At 45.8% G+C, this 13,735-nt stretch overlaps 1 protein-coding gene across 1 annotated transcript in view; it reads left to right on the forward strand.

The window, feature by feature from the left end:
* The window catches only part of acoxl (acyl-CoA oxidase-like), a 437,923-nt gene that overhangs the window by 377,013 nt on the left and 47,175 nt on the right, over window positions 1-13,735 (forward strand). The window contains exon 14 of the mRNA XM_068027531.1: window positions 1,956-2,065. Coding sequence (XP_067883632.1) covers window positions 1,956-2,065 — 110 coding nt within the window. The remainder of the gene's footprint in view (window positions 1-1,955; window positions 2,066-13,735) is intronic.

Consider the following 13,735-nt stretch of genomic DNA (forward strand, 5'->3'; position numbering starts at 1 on the left):
GCACTAGGTTATCAACCCTCAGCTTGGGGTCGGGTGGAGGGGGTTGATGGGGAGGTTGCAGTTTGATCGCAGTGGCCCCTAAGGCTGTGGAGGAGAAAGGAACATAAACAAACAGAGATGCCGGGCAGGAAAAGACCATCTGGTCCATCAGGCCTGCCCTACACACCATGGTGGCTGGAGGATCATGACTAATCTTGCTCTCCCTCCCAGCAGCTTTATAATCTGGTGTGAGAGATGTGAAAAACAGAAAAAAACCCAGGGCCGATACGAGGAAAAAATGCTCTGGGAAATTCCTCATCCTTGATTCCTACGACCGTTCATCAACCCTGCTGGCCATTGCACATCAGGTGGGGCAGGATCAAGCTTGGCTGTGATGGCATCTATGCTTAAATAGCTCACTTCTCAGCAGGAGGGAGAAAATTTATGGTGAAAATATATGAAATACGTAGGAGCATACAATGTTGCGGTCTATTTGGTAGTGGGTGTTGCATTAAGAGAGGTTAAAACATTGTACAGCGGAACCTGAAAATTAATTTTACGAGTAGAATCCAGAGAAAATGTGACACCTCCACCACAGTGGAAAAACTGGGTGTCTGTTGTAGTTGGAATACATTGTTTTAAAAAATCACTCATATATACAAATATGTCACAGAGCTTTTTATGACAAATATGATTCTTAAAGTGGGCTTGCAGCAGTTCTGCGATGGTGCATTGTTAGTGCGGCTCAGCTGCTTTTTGATCCCCTCCACTGGTATACTGTATATCTGTGCTACATGGTCGGCACAGTGGCGCAGTGGTTAGCACCGCAGCCTCACAGCTCCAGGGACCCGGGTTCAATTCTGGGTACTGCCTGTGTGGAGTTTGCAAGTTCTCCTTGTGACCGCGTGGGTTTTCCCTGGGTGCTCCGGTTTCCTCCCACCGCCAAAGACTTGCAGGTGATAGGTAAATTGGCCATTGTAAATTGCCCCTAGTGTAGGTAGGTGGTAGGGAATATGGGATTACTGTAGGGTTAGTATAAATGGGTGGTTCATGGTCGGCATAGACTCGGTGGGCCGAAGGGCCTGTTTCAGTGCTGTATCTCTAAATATAAATAAATATAAATATGCTTTGCAATTGGATCCAACCCATATAACGCTTTAAACTCTAATCTTTAAGTCACAAAGGCATTAATGATATTGTAGGACTTCATTATATAGCATTGTTTGTTTCATAGTTTAATTGTATTTTCCCATGTCTCCCACTTCCTGCCCCCTCCATGTCAACATTCGCCAAGCACTATTTTATCAGTTGAAAAGATGGATAGGAGACCTCTGCCTCCCAGACCCTAGCTGATGCCTCTGTTAAGCCAGCTGCATGGAGAGGCAGTAAAGTAGATTGAAGTAATCCGGTCCTTGACTTCTTCCTCCATAAGTGTGGCCAATGTGACCACCATGACCCACTTTCTCGTCAGTTCCTGTGTCCTGGCAGGACTCGGGTTTAGAATCTGCATCCTTCCCGAGTAAGGTTGCCTCCTTTCCTCCCCTCCTTTACCCCCATATCCAAAACATGACAGCAGATAGGTTTGGGGTGAGGCAGGAGGTTGAAATGGTGGCTTGAGTTTGATGTGTGATTTATTGCTGAATGCTTTTAATAACTAATATTTCCAAAACAATTTTGCATTTTTTGTCTTTTCAAAACTGGATGGATTGCAACCTTAATTTAAGGTGGGGAAAGGGCAGGAGGCAGTTTTCTGGCCTGGAAAATGTTGACCATCTGTGAAGCAGCAGTTGGGCCTTGGTGCTGGGTGCCAGGTGCTTTTGTCTTGGGTTGTGGTGAATCGTAGGTACCATCCCGTGTTCCGTTGTTTTGCAGCTCAGCTGTGTTTCACCACACGGCCTGACAGTCTTAATTTTATTTTGCCAAAAAAAAATTCTTCCAAATTTGCAAATAAATGTTGTTGATGATTCATCCTGCAGGTGGTTGTCCGTGAACTTTTAGCTCAGTACGCAAGACAGTATGAAGAGAAGCCAATGATTGGACTGCTGAGAAACTGGACTGGTGCCGTGGCTGACAGCTTAAGAACCAGGTATAGCTCTGTATAACTAGTAGGAAAGGAAAGGATTTGCATTTTATTTTTTGAGGGGAAGGTCCAAGACACCGTGAGCTCGGAGCTGCTACCAATGCTGCTACTAAGTGGTTTATACTATATTTCTCTTGGATCTCCATTAACAGCACTGCAGGATAAACCAGGCTGATGCTTTGGACAAAAGCACTAATCTGTGGTTGCTGGAAATCTGAAGTAAAAACAGCAAGTGCTGGGAACACTCAGCAGGTCGGGCAGCATCTGTAGTGATAGAAACAGAGTTAATGTTTCAGATCAGTGGCCCTTCATCAGAAGCTATACTTTGGAAACAGAGACCCGCTTTAAGAGTTGTTTTTATTCCCCTGTGTTGCTGGAGCTGTGCTGATTCCATTAGCCTTCTGTTTAGCTATGTAGGCTGATAAGGCCGGCAATATGGCTTTGCTTTTCTAGTTTGTCTGGACGTCATAGAATCATAGAAATTTTGAGGCACAGGAAGAGGCCACTTGGCCCATCGTGTCTGTGCCGGTCAAAAAATGATCCATCTATTCTAATCCCACGTTCCAGCATTTGGTCCGTAGCCCTGCAGACTACGGCACTTGAGGTGCATATCCAGACTCCTTTTAAATGAGTTGAGGGTTTCTGCCTCAATACCCTTTCAGGCAGTGAGTTCCAGACCATCACTACCCTCTGGGTGAAAAAGTTTTTCCTCATCTTCCCTCTAATTTTTCTATCAATCACTTTAAATCTATGCCCCCTCGTCACTGCTGAGGTGAATAGACACTTCACCCCCACTCTATCCAGGCCCCTCATAATTTTGTACATTTCAATCAGATCTCCCCTCAGCCTTCTCTGTTCCAAGGAGAACAACCCCAGCCTATCCAATCTTTCCTCATAGCTGCATTTTTCCAGTCCTGGCGAAATCCTCGTAAATCTCCTTTGTACCCTCTCAAGTGCAATTATATCCTTTCTGTAATGAGGTGACCAGAACTGCACATAGTACTCAAGTTGTGGCCTGACCAATGAGTGATACAGTTCCAGCTCCCTGCTGTTATATTCTATACCTCAGCTAATAAAGGATTCCATATGCCTTCTTAACCACCTTATCGGCCTGTCCTGCTACCTTTAGGGATCTGTGGACATTCGCTCCATGCCGCTTGGGCGGCGCAGTGGTTAGCACTGCAGCCTCACAGCTCCAGTGACCTGGGTTCAGTTCTGGGTACTGCCTGTGCGGAGTTTGCAAGTTCTCCCTGTGACCACGTGGGTTTCCGCCGGGTGCTCTGGTTTCCTCCCACTGCCAAAGACTTGCAGGTTGATAGGTAAATTGGCCATTGTAAATTGCCCCTAGTGTAGGTAAGTGGTAGGGAATATGGGATTACTGTAGGGTTAGTATAAATGGGTGGCTGATGGTCGGCACAGACTCAGTGGGCCGAAGGGCCTGTTCAGTGCTGTATCTCTATGTCTATGTCCCTCACTTCCTCTACACTTCTCTGTATTTTCCCATTAATCATGTATTCCTTTGCCTTGTTTGACCTCCTCAAATGCATCACCTCACACTTCTCCAGGTTGAATTCCATTTGCCACTTTTCTGCCCATCTGACCAGACCATCAATATCTTCCTGCAGCCTACAACTACTTTCCTCACTATCTACCACACAACCAATCTTTGTGTTAACTGCAAACTTCTTGATCATGCCCCCTACATTTACGTCCAAATCGTTAATATATACCACAAAAAGCAGGGTACCCAGTACTGAGCCCTGCGGAACGTCACTGGAAACAGCCCTCCAGTCGCTAAAACAGCCATCAAACATTACTCTTTATTTCCTGCCATTGAGCCAATTTTGTATCCACCTTGCTGCATTTCCCTGGATCGCATGGGATTTTATTTTTTTAACCAGTCTGCCATGTGGGACCTTGTCAAAAGCCTTGCTAAAATCCATCTGATCAGAGAGATCGATGGCTAAAAATGTATAGAAGCAATCGATCCATTGTTGGTTTTATTTTTTCTCCCTCACAAATTTTTCCATCCTCATCAATTTTTACCCCACCCTCTACAAGAGTTGCCAACCCTCCTGGAATCTGCAGGACATTGCTGCGAGCATCCCAGGAGAAAAATCATAGGGACGTTAAAAAATGTTGTGTTTCATGTTCTTTGGACACTTGTTTATTAGTTATAAAACTATTGAGAGTTGGTAAAAAGGCTATTTGACTGAAAGTCAAGCAACATCCAATTAGGTAATTTTGAGCCTGTTTACTTCCTAATTGACATGGGAAGGCAGTGCGCTGCAAGGTTGGACGTGCTGGGCGGTTAGAAGCAGCAGATTTACGAGAAAACCTGCAGAAATACATCCAACCAGAGTTGGCAACCCTTCCTTCTCTTGAAGGTGTTGAATCTTTGTTGGAGGGCAGTTCCACAGATGCCCAAGTGACCATTATTCATATTACAAAGAGCTGGCATGGACTTATTGGGCCAAATGGCCTCCTTCTGTGCTGTAACCATTCTATGATTCCATTCTATATGTGAACCATAACAAGAGTTTCAGCAGGGTATCCAACTACAAGGGGCATCACTGCTGAGCTTCGTGTTGCCAACCGAGTCAGGGTGTCCTAGCATCTCCAGGAATTAAAGATTAATCTCCTGGACATTGCTGTGTAAAGCCAGGAGAAAAATCATAGGAGCAATATAAAAAAAGTACAGGCGATGACTAATAGTCAAGAATTGTCCATTCTGGAAACAAAGAGCCTGTTTACTTTCCAGTGGTGTGCGACAAGGATGGATGTGGCGGGAATGTGGGGAGGCAGGGAATGACGCAGTGCAGTTGGAGGCAGGAGGTCACGTGGTGAAACCTCTCAGAATATGTAGAGTCACCCCTAGTTGATGCTTCCCTCCCTAATCCAGGGGTGCCGAGTTCATTCACAGTGCTCTTGCCATCCCTTTGGCTGAGAACAGGCAACTTTGCACAGACCGGGATGAAGACTGGGGCCTTCCCACCCCAAAGAGAAACAGAAAATTCTGGAACGTCTCAGCAGGTTTGGCAGCATCTATGGAGAGAGAACCAGTGTTCACGTTTCAGGTCGATAACCTTTTGTCAGAACTGAGAGTGACAAAACGGATGATGGAGAGCGCACATGTGGTTGCACCTGGCTTTGAGTGTGGATCTCAGGATGCGACTGGAGCAGTAGTACGAGGAACACTGAATATCTCGGAGATATCTGTAATCGTGGGTGGATCTGAAACATGAAGGGTGGAATTTCAGTTGGAATTCATGTGGAATAATTCAGAGCTGGAATTAAGAGATGTGGCTGTGAAAGCGAGTTTTGGTAGATACCTGATCAAGCATGAAAAGGGAAACAGAAAGCAATGAAAGTGAACATGGTGCAAGAGACAAACAGAAATCCCATCAGAGAGAAGAGCAGAATTTCGTCAAGGTGTGCATTAAGACCTACTGAGTATTTCCAGCATATTCTGTTTTTATTTCAGATTTCCAGCATCTGCATTACTTTATTCTTGCCTTTCTGTCCTGTTTGGTTCAGTTATTCAGTGGATAAATTTATTGAACCATCAGAAAAATAAATCACGATTTTAAACAGCTGCTCAAGTACACAATGACCCCCGCACCCCCCACGAACCCTCCACTCCCAGCACTGCTATAGTGCTATGAAATATGGGATGGATTCCTGAGCACCAGCCAACTCAGTATTTTCATGAATCCATTTGAACTGAAGCAGATGCACAATATTGGTGGGATATCTGGAGGGAAGGCACAGCTGCTATTCACTTCAGAGGTGTTCGGCAGTCTGTTACAATCAGGACTGGCGGACAAAAATAGTTCCCAGCAGTGAAACCAAATCTGGTAAGACTTTTTCAACCTTGTTTTCCTGGAATTCAACCCTCTGTCTTCTTGTTAGGATTTTTCAAATGTGTGTTTACCAGCAGACAAAGCTATCTAAATCAGTATCCATAGATCCAAGAAACAACACACATGGATAATGACAGGAGTCAGACCAAAGTACTGCAACGTTTGGGCTTTCCGGCGACATTACCACAAAAGATCAAAGGTTTAAAATTATCTTTGAAGTCAGTGGTGACAAACAGAACTTGGAGCGGGAATGTCTTTGCATAGTTCCTTATTCACATAAAAAACCATCCAACTGGGTTCTGACTTAGTGCTGGAGGGGAGATCATTTCAGTGATAAACACACACAGCTATAGAGAAACATTCTTCACTCCCACCCCAACTGTTTCAAGGGTAAATTTACAATTGCTTTATGCCACTGCAACCAGGCACTTTATATTTGCGCATCTAACTTCATCCCAGAGCAGCAATATTTGTATGTTGTTCTCACTTTCTTCCATTTTACCTGGAGTACTGAGTTTCTGCTAGGCTCACTGGACTCTATTGCTATACAAAACCCCACAGAGAGAAAACATACATGGCCAGATCCTGCGTTTCACAGAATCATACAGCACAGGAGGCCATTCAACCCATCGTGCCTGTGCCAGCTCTTTGAGAGAGCTGTCCAATTAGTCCGATTCCCTTGCTCTTTCACTTTTACGTATTTCTCCAATTCCCTTTTGAAAGTTCCTCTCAAATCTGCTTCTATCGCCCTTTCAGGCAGTGCATTCCAGATCATAACAAAAAAAAAATTTCCTCAACTCCCTTCATTCTACATGACTAAAACCAGACTCCTTATATCAATGGCTTAATCATAAACCCAGTAAAGTTTAGACTTCAGAGGGTATCGGATGTAGGGAGTCCAGGTCTCCTACCGTCAGCTGATCGTGCATTTAAAGGTTAATTCAGTGTTTCCACATTTGTAACAGAGAGCTAGCCATGCCTGAGTTAAGAGGAAAGCCCTGTAAATCCCTGACAGTGCCCTTGCCGACTGCTGTTACACAAACATAAAAATTGGGAGCAGGAGTAGGCCACTTGGCCCTTCAAGTCTGCTCCGCCATTCAATAAGCTCATGGCTGATGTGATTGTAACTTCAACTCCACATTCCTGCCTACCCCCAATAACCTTTCACCCCCTTGCTTATCAAGAATCTATCTGCCTTTGCCTTAAAAATATTCAAAGACTCCGCTTCCACTGCCTTTTGAGGAAGAGAGTTCCAAAGACTCACGACCCTCTGAGAGAAAAAATTTCTCCTCATCTGTCTCTTAAATGGGCGACCCCTTATTTTTAAACAGTGGCGCCTAATTCTAGATTCTTCCACAAGAGGAAATATCCTTTCCACATCCACCCTGTCAAGACCCCTCAGATTCTATGTTTCAATCAAGTCGCCTCTTACCCTTCTAAACTCCAGCGGATACAAGCCTAGACTGTCCAACCTTTCCTCATAAGACAACCCGCCCATTCCAGGTATTAAAAGCAAAATACTGCAGATGCTGTAAATTTGAAATAAAAACAGAAAGTGCTGGAAATACTCAGCAGGTCTGGCAGCATCTGTGGAGAGAAAAGTAGAGTTAAGCTTTCAGGTCAGTGACCTTTCAGCAGATGAAATGTTGACTCTGCTTCTCTCTCCACATTTCAGGTATTAGTCTAGTAAACCTTCTCTGAACTGCTTCCAATGCATTTAGATCCTTCCTTAAATAAGGAGACCAATACTGTACACAGTACTCCAGATGTGGTCTCACCAGTGCCCTGTACAGCTGAAGCATAACCTCCTTACTTTTGTATTCAATTCCCCTCGCAATAAATGATAACATTCTATTAGCTTTCCTAATTACGTGCTGTACCTGCATACTAATCTTTTGGCGATTCATGCTCTAGGACACCCAAATCCCTCTGCACCTCAGAACTCTGCAATCTCTCACCAATAGTCTGGCTAAGTATCTGGCAAAACTTTTGATGTTTAAAACAAATACAAAAAGCACGTTAAATGATAGAAATAACAAATCCAATGTTGTGCTGTTCAATCAATAGGCGACTCACTGGTATTTGAAGCCTTGTTAATCCAATGCTTCATACACATGGCCCACTTCATCTGCCCAGAGCTCTGCATTCCCTCACTGAACTTAGTCATTGTGAGACCATAACCAGCACTGTAGTCAGCAGTCATGCTGCTATAGTAACTGGGATATAACAGCTTCCTTACATTACAACAGTGACTACATTCCAAAAGTGCTTCATTTACTGTAAAGCACTTTCGGACATCCTGAGATCGTGAAAGGCATTGTACACATGCAAACCTTGTCCGGATGACTTGCATCCCAGGTTACCAAAGGAAGTGGGGATAGAGATAGTCAAGCAGATTACCATAATCTTCCAAACTTCCCTGGATACGGGAGAGGTGCCAGAGGATTGCTGAGTGGCCAATGTGACATCCTTATTCAAGAAAGGGTGTTTGGACAGTTCTAGTAATTACAGACCAGTTAGTTTAACATCAGTGGTGGGTAACTTTCCTGAAGACAGGAGCGGCAGCAGCTGGCGGACCTGGGCGGAAGCTGATCTGAAGCGGGAGCTGTAAAAGAGAGCACGGGACTCGAGGCCCTCACTTACCTGAAGACAGGAGGGCGGCGGCTGGCGGACCTGCTCTCCCTCTCGGCGCGTACTGAGACTCAAAAAAAAAACTTACACTGACGTCACGGTAATCTGCAAGGAGATTGGTTGGGTAAGTAGCAGCTGTTAGTGCATTTAAATAGCTTTAAAAAAGGGGAAAGTTTTGTTTTGTTGAAAAAAAAACCTCTAGTGATAAGGTGAGTACTACTAAAAAAGTGTTTTTTTTAATTCATTGTAACTTACTAAGGACTTTAGATTGTAGTGGGTAGAACAAGGCCCCTAGTATTTTCTAATTAGGGGAGTAACTAATTAACCTAAGGGTAAGCCATGGCAGGAGAGCTCAGCCCCGTGATATGCTCCTCCTGCTGTACTATGTCGGAAATCAGGGACGCTTCCCGTGTCCCTGACGACCTTGTGTGCAGAAAGTGAATCCATCCGCAGCTACTGACTACCCGCATCACGGAGCTGGAGCTGCGGGTGGATTCACTGTGGAGCATCCGCGATGTTGAGAACATCGTGGATAGCACGTTTAGTGAGGTGGTCACACTGCAGGTAATGGCTGCACAGGCAGAAAAGGGATGGGTAACCACCAGGCGGCGTAGTAGGCACAGACAGGTAGTGCAGGAGTCCCCTGTGGCCATCCCCCTCTCAAACAGATATACTGCCATGGATACTGTTGGGGGAATGATCTCCCAGGGGAAAGCAGCAACTGCCTAGTTTGTGGCACCATGGAGGGCTCTGCTGCACAGCAGGGGAGGAAAAGGGGTGGAAGAGCTATAGTGGTAGGGGATTCTATCGTAAGGGGTGCAGATAGGCATTTCTGTGGCCGCAAACGAGACTCCAGGATGGTATGTTGCCTCACTGGTGCTCAGGTCAAGGATGTCATGGAGCGGCTGCAGGACATTCTGAAGGGGGAGGGTGAGCAGTCAGAGGTTGTGATACACATTGGTACCAACGACATAGGTAGAAACAGGGATGAGGTCCTGCAACAAGAATTTAGGGAGCTAAGTAACAGATTAAAAAGCTGGACCTCAAAGGTTGTAATCTCTGGATTTCTCCCTGTGCCAAATGCTAGCGAGTATAGGAATAGGAGGATAGAGCAGATGAATGCGTGGCTGAGGAGATGTGCAGGAGGGAGGGCTTTAGGTTCCTGGATCACTGGGTCTGTTTCTGGCAAAGGTGGGACCTGGACAAGTTGGACGTGTTGCACCTGAACTGGAATGGGACCAACATCCTTGCTGGGAGGTTTGCTAGTGCTGTTGAGGGGGGGTTTAAACTAATTTGGCAGGGGGATGGGATACAGAATGATGTAGGGGATGATGCACAGTCAAATATAGAAGAGAAACTGAGTCAGTCTGGAAGGCAGAGCAAATATAGACTTGTTAAGGCACAAGTGAAAAATGCAAGGCTGGATTGCATTTACTTTAATGCAAGGAGTCTTACTAATAAGGCAGATGAATTGAGGATATTGATTAGCACTTGGGATTATGATATTATTGCTATCACAGAAACATGGCTGAGGGAGGGGCAGGACTGGCAACTCAATATTACAGGGTATAGAATCTTCAGGCATGATAGGGGAGGGGATAAAAGAGGAGATGGCATTGCACTGTTGATCAAGGAGTCAATTACTGCAGTAAGGAGGGATGATATCTTAGAAGGTTCCTCAAATGAGGCCATACGGGTAGAACTTAAGAACGAAAGGGAGGCAATCATTTGGCTGGGCGTGTACTACAGGCCTCCAAACAGTCAGGGAGAGATAGAGGAACAGATTATAAAGGCAAATCTCAGTGAGGTGTAAAAGTTATAGATAATAATAATAGGGGATTTCAACTTACCTAATAAGAACCAACCATCAAGAAGATCGCCCGCCTCAAGTCTAAATCAGGGGACACGATCACTGACCAACGCAAGCAAATGGACCGCTGGGTGGAGCACAACCTAGAACTGTACTCCAGGGAAAATGTTCTCGCTGATACCGCCCTCAATGCAGCCCAGTCTCTGCCAGTCATGGATGAGCTGGACAAACAGCCAACAAAATCAGAACTCAGTGATGCCATTGATTCGCTAGCCAGCGGAAAAGCCCCTGGAAAGGACGGCATTACCCCTGAAATAATTAAGAGTGCCAAGTCTGCTATACTCTTAGCACTCCATGAACTGCTTTGCTGTGCTGGGATGTGGGAGCAGCACCACAGGACATGCGCGATGCCAATATCATCACACAAGGATGACTGCAGTGACTGCATCAACTACCGTGGAATCTCCCTATTTAGCATAGTGGGGAAAGTCTTCACTCGAGTCGTTTTAAACAGACTCCAGAAGCTGGCTGAGCGTGTCTACCCTGAGGAACAGTATGGCTTTCGAGCAGAGAGATCGACCGTTGACATGCTGTTCTCCCTTCGCCAGCTACAGGAGAAATGCCGCCAATAGATGCCCCTCTACATTGCTATCATTGATCTCACCAAAGCCTTTGAGATCGTCAGCAGACGTGGTCTCTTCAGACTACTAGCAAAGATCGGATGTCCACCAAAGCTACTAAGTATCATCACCTCATTCCATGACAATATGAAAAGCACAATTCAGCATAGCGGTGCCTCATCAGACCCCTTTCCTATTCTGAGTGGCGTGAAACAGGGCTGTGTTCTCGCACCTACACTGTTTGGGATCTTCTTCTCACTGCTGCTCTGACATGCGTTCAAGTCTTCAGAAGAAGGAATTTTCCTCCACACAAGATCAGGGGGCAGGTTGTTCAATCTTGCCCGTCTTAGAGCGAAGACCAAAGTACGGAAGGTCCTCATCAGGGAACTCCTCTTTGCTGACGATGCTGCCTTAACATCTCACACTGAAGAGCGTCTGCAGAGACTCATCGACAGGCTGCCTGCAACAAATTTGGCCTAACCATCAGCCTCAAGAAAACGAACATCATGGGACAGAATGTCAGAAATGCTCCATCCATCAATATTGCCGACCACGCTCTGGAAGTGGTTCAAGAGTTCACCTACCTAGGCTCAACTATCACCAGTAACCTGTCTCTCGAATGCAGAAATCAATAAGCGCATGGGAAAGGCGTCTGCTGCTATGTCCAGACTGGCCAAGAGGGTGTGGGAAAATGGCGCATTGACACGGAACACAGAAGTCTGAGTGTTTCAAGCCTGTGTCCTCAGTACCTTGCTGAACGGCAAGAGTGATGTCTCAACTCATTCCATCTTCGCTGCCTCTGGAGAATCCTTGACATCAGGTGGCAGGACTGTATCTCCAACGCAGAAGTCCTCGAGGCGGTCAACATCCCCAGCATATACACCCTACTGAGCCAGCAGCGCTTGAGATGGCTTGGCCATGTGAGCCACATGGAAGATGGCAGGATCTCCAAGGACACATGGTACAGCGAGCTCGTCACTGGTATCAGACCACCAGCCGTCCATGTCTCCGCTTTAAAGACGTCTGCAAACGCGACATAAAGTCCTGTGACACTGACCGCAAGTCGTGGGAGTCGGAGTCAGTTGCCAGCGATCGCCAGAGCTGGCGGACAGCCATAAAGGTGGGGCTAAAGAGTGGCGAGTGGAAGAGACTTAGCAGTTGGCAGGAAAAAAGACAGAAGCGCAAGGGGAGAGCCAACTGTGTAACAGCCCTGACAACCAATTTTATCTGCAGCGCCAGTGGAAGAGTCTGTCACTCTAGAATTAGCCTTTATGGGCACTCCAGGCGCTGCTTCACAAACCACTGACCACCTCCAGGTGCTTACCCATTGTCTCTTGAGACAAGGAGGCCAAAGAAGAAGAATATCAACTGGGATAGTCTTAGTGCAAAAGGCTGAAAAAGGGGAGGAAAAAATGCATACAGGAGAGCTTTTTGAGCCAGTACGTAGAAAGTCCAACAAGAGAAGGGGCAGTACTGGACATAATCGTAGGGAATGAAGCTGGGCAAGTGGTAGAAGTATCAGTGGGGGAGCATTTCGGGGATAGTGGCCATAACTCTGTAAGATTTAAGGTAGTTATGGAAAAGGACAAAGACGGGCCAGAAATAAAGGCACTGAATTGGGGGAAGGTCAATTTCAATTTGATAAAACAGGCTCTGGCAAAAGTGGACTGGGAGCAGCTACTTGTACGAAAGTCTACATCAAGCCAGTGGGAGTCATTCAAGGAGGAAATAGTGAGGGTTCAGCACCAACAAGTCCAAGGAACCCTGGATATCAAGGGATATAGAGTATTGGATCAGGAAAAAAAAAGGAGGCTTATGGCAGATTCGGAGCACTGAAAACAGCGGAGGCATTAGAGGAGTATAGAAAGTGTAGGGGGGTACTTAAAAAAGTAATTAGGAGAGCGAAGAGGTGACATGAAAAAACATTGGCGGGCAAGATAAAGGAAAATCCTGAGGCGTTTTATCAGTGTAGTAAGGGCAAGAGGATAACCAGGGAAAGAGTAGGGCCCATTAGGGACCAAAGTAGCAATCTGTGTGTGGAGCCAGAGGACATAGGTGAGGTTTTAACTGATTACTTTTCATCTGTTTTCACTGTGGAGAATGACGATATAGGTGTAGAGATCAGGGAGGGGGATTGTGATATACTTTAACATATTAGCATTGAAACAGAGGAAGTATTAGATGTTTTCGCAGGCTTAAAAGTGGATAAATCCCCAGGCCCAGATGAGATGTATCCCAGGCTGTTATGTGAGGCAAGGGAGGTGATAGCAGGGGCACTAACACAAATTTTCACTTTCTCTCTGGCCACGGGAGAGGTGCCAAAGGACTGGAGGACAGCGAATGTGGTACCATTATTCAAGAAGGGGAGCAGGGATAGACCAGGTAATTGCAGGCCGGTGAGTCTAACATCAGTGGTTGGGAAACTATTGGAAAAATTTCTGAGGGACAGGATTAATCTCAACTTGGAGAGGCAGTGAATAATCTGGGATAGTCAGCACAGCTTTGTCAGGGAGCGATTGTGTCTAACTAACTTGATTTAATTTTTTGAGGAGGTGACTAGATATGTCGATGAGGGTAAAGCAATTGATGTAGTCTACATGGACTTCAGTAAGGCTTTTGATAAGGTCCCACAAGGGAGATTGGTTAAGAAGGTAAGAGCCCATGGGATCCAGGGCAATTTGGATCCAAATTGGCTTAGTGGTAGGAGGCAGAGGGTAATGGTCGAGGGTTGTTTTTGTGAGTGGAAGCCTGT

The sequence above is a fragment of the Heterodontus francisci genome, chromosome 3 (genome assembly GCF_036365525.1).
Source record: "Heterodontus francisci isolate sHetFra1 chromosome 3, sHetFra1.hap1, whole genome shotgun sequence".
In the NCBI taxonomy this organism is placed as follows: Eukaryota; Metazoa; Chordata; class Chondrichthyes; order Heterodontiformes; family Heterodontidae; genus Heterodontus; species Heterodontus francisci.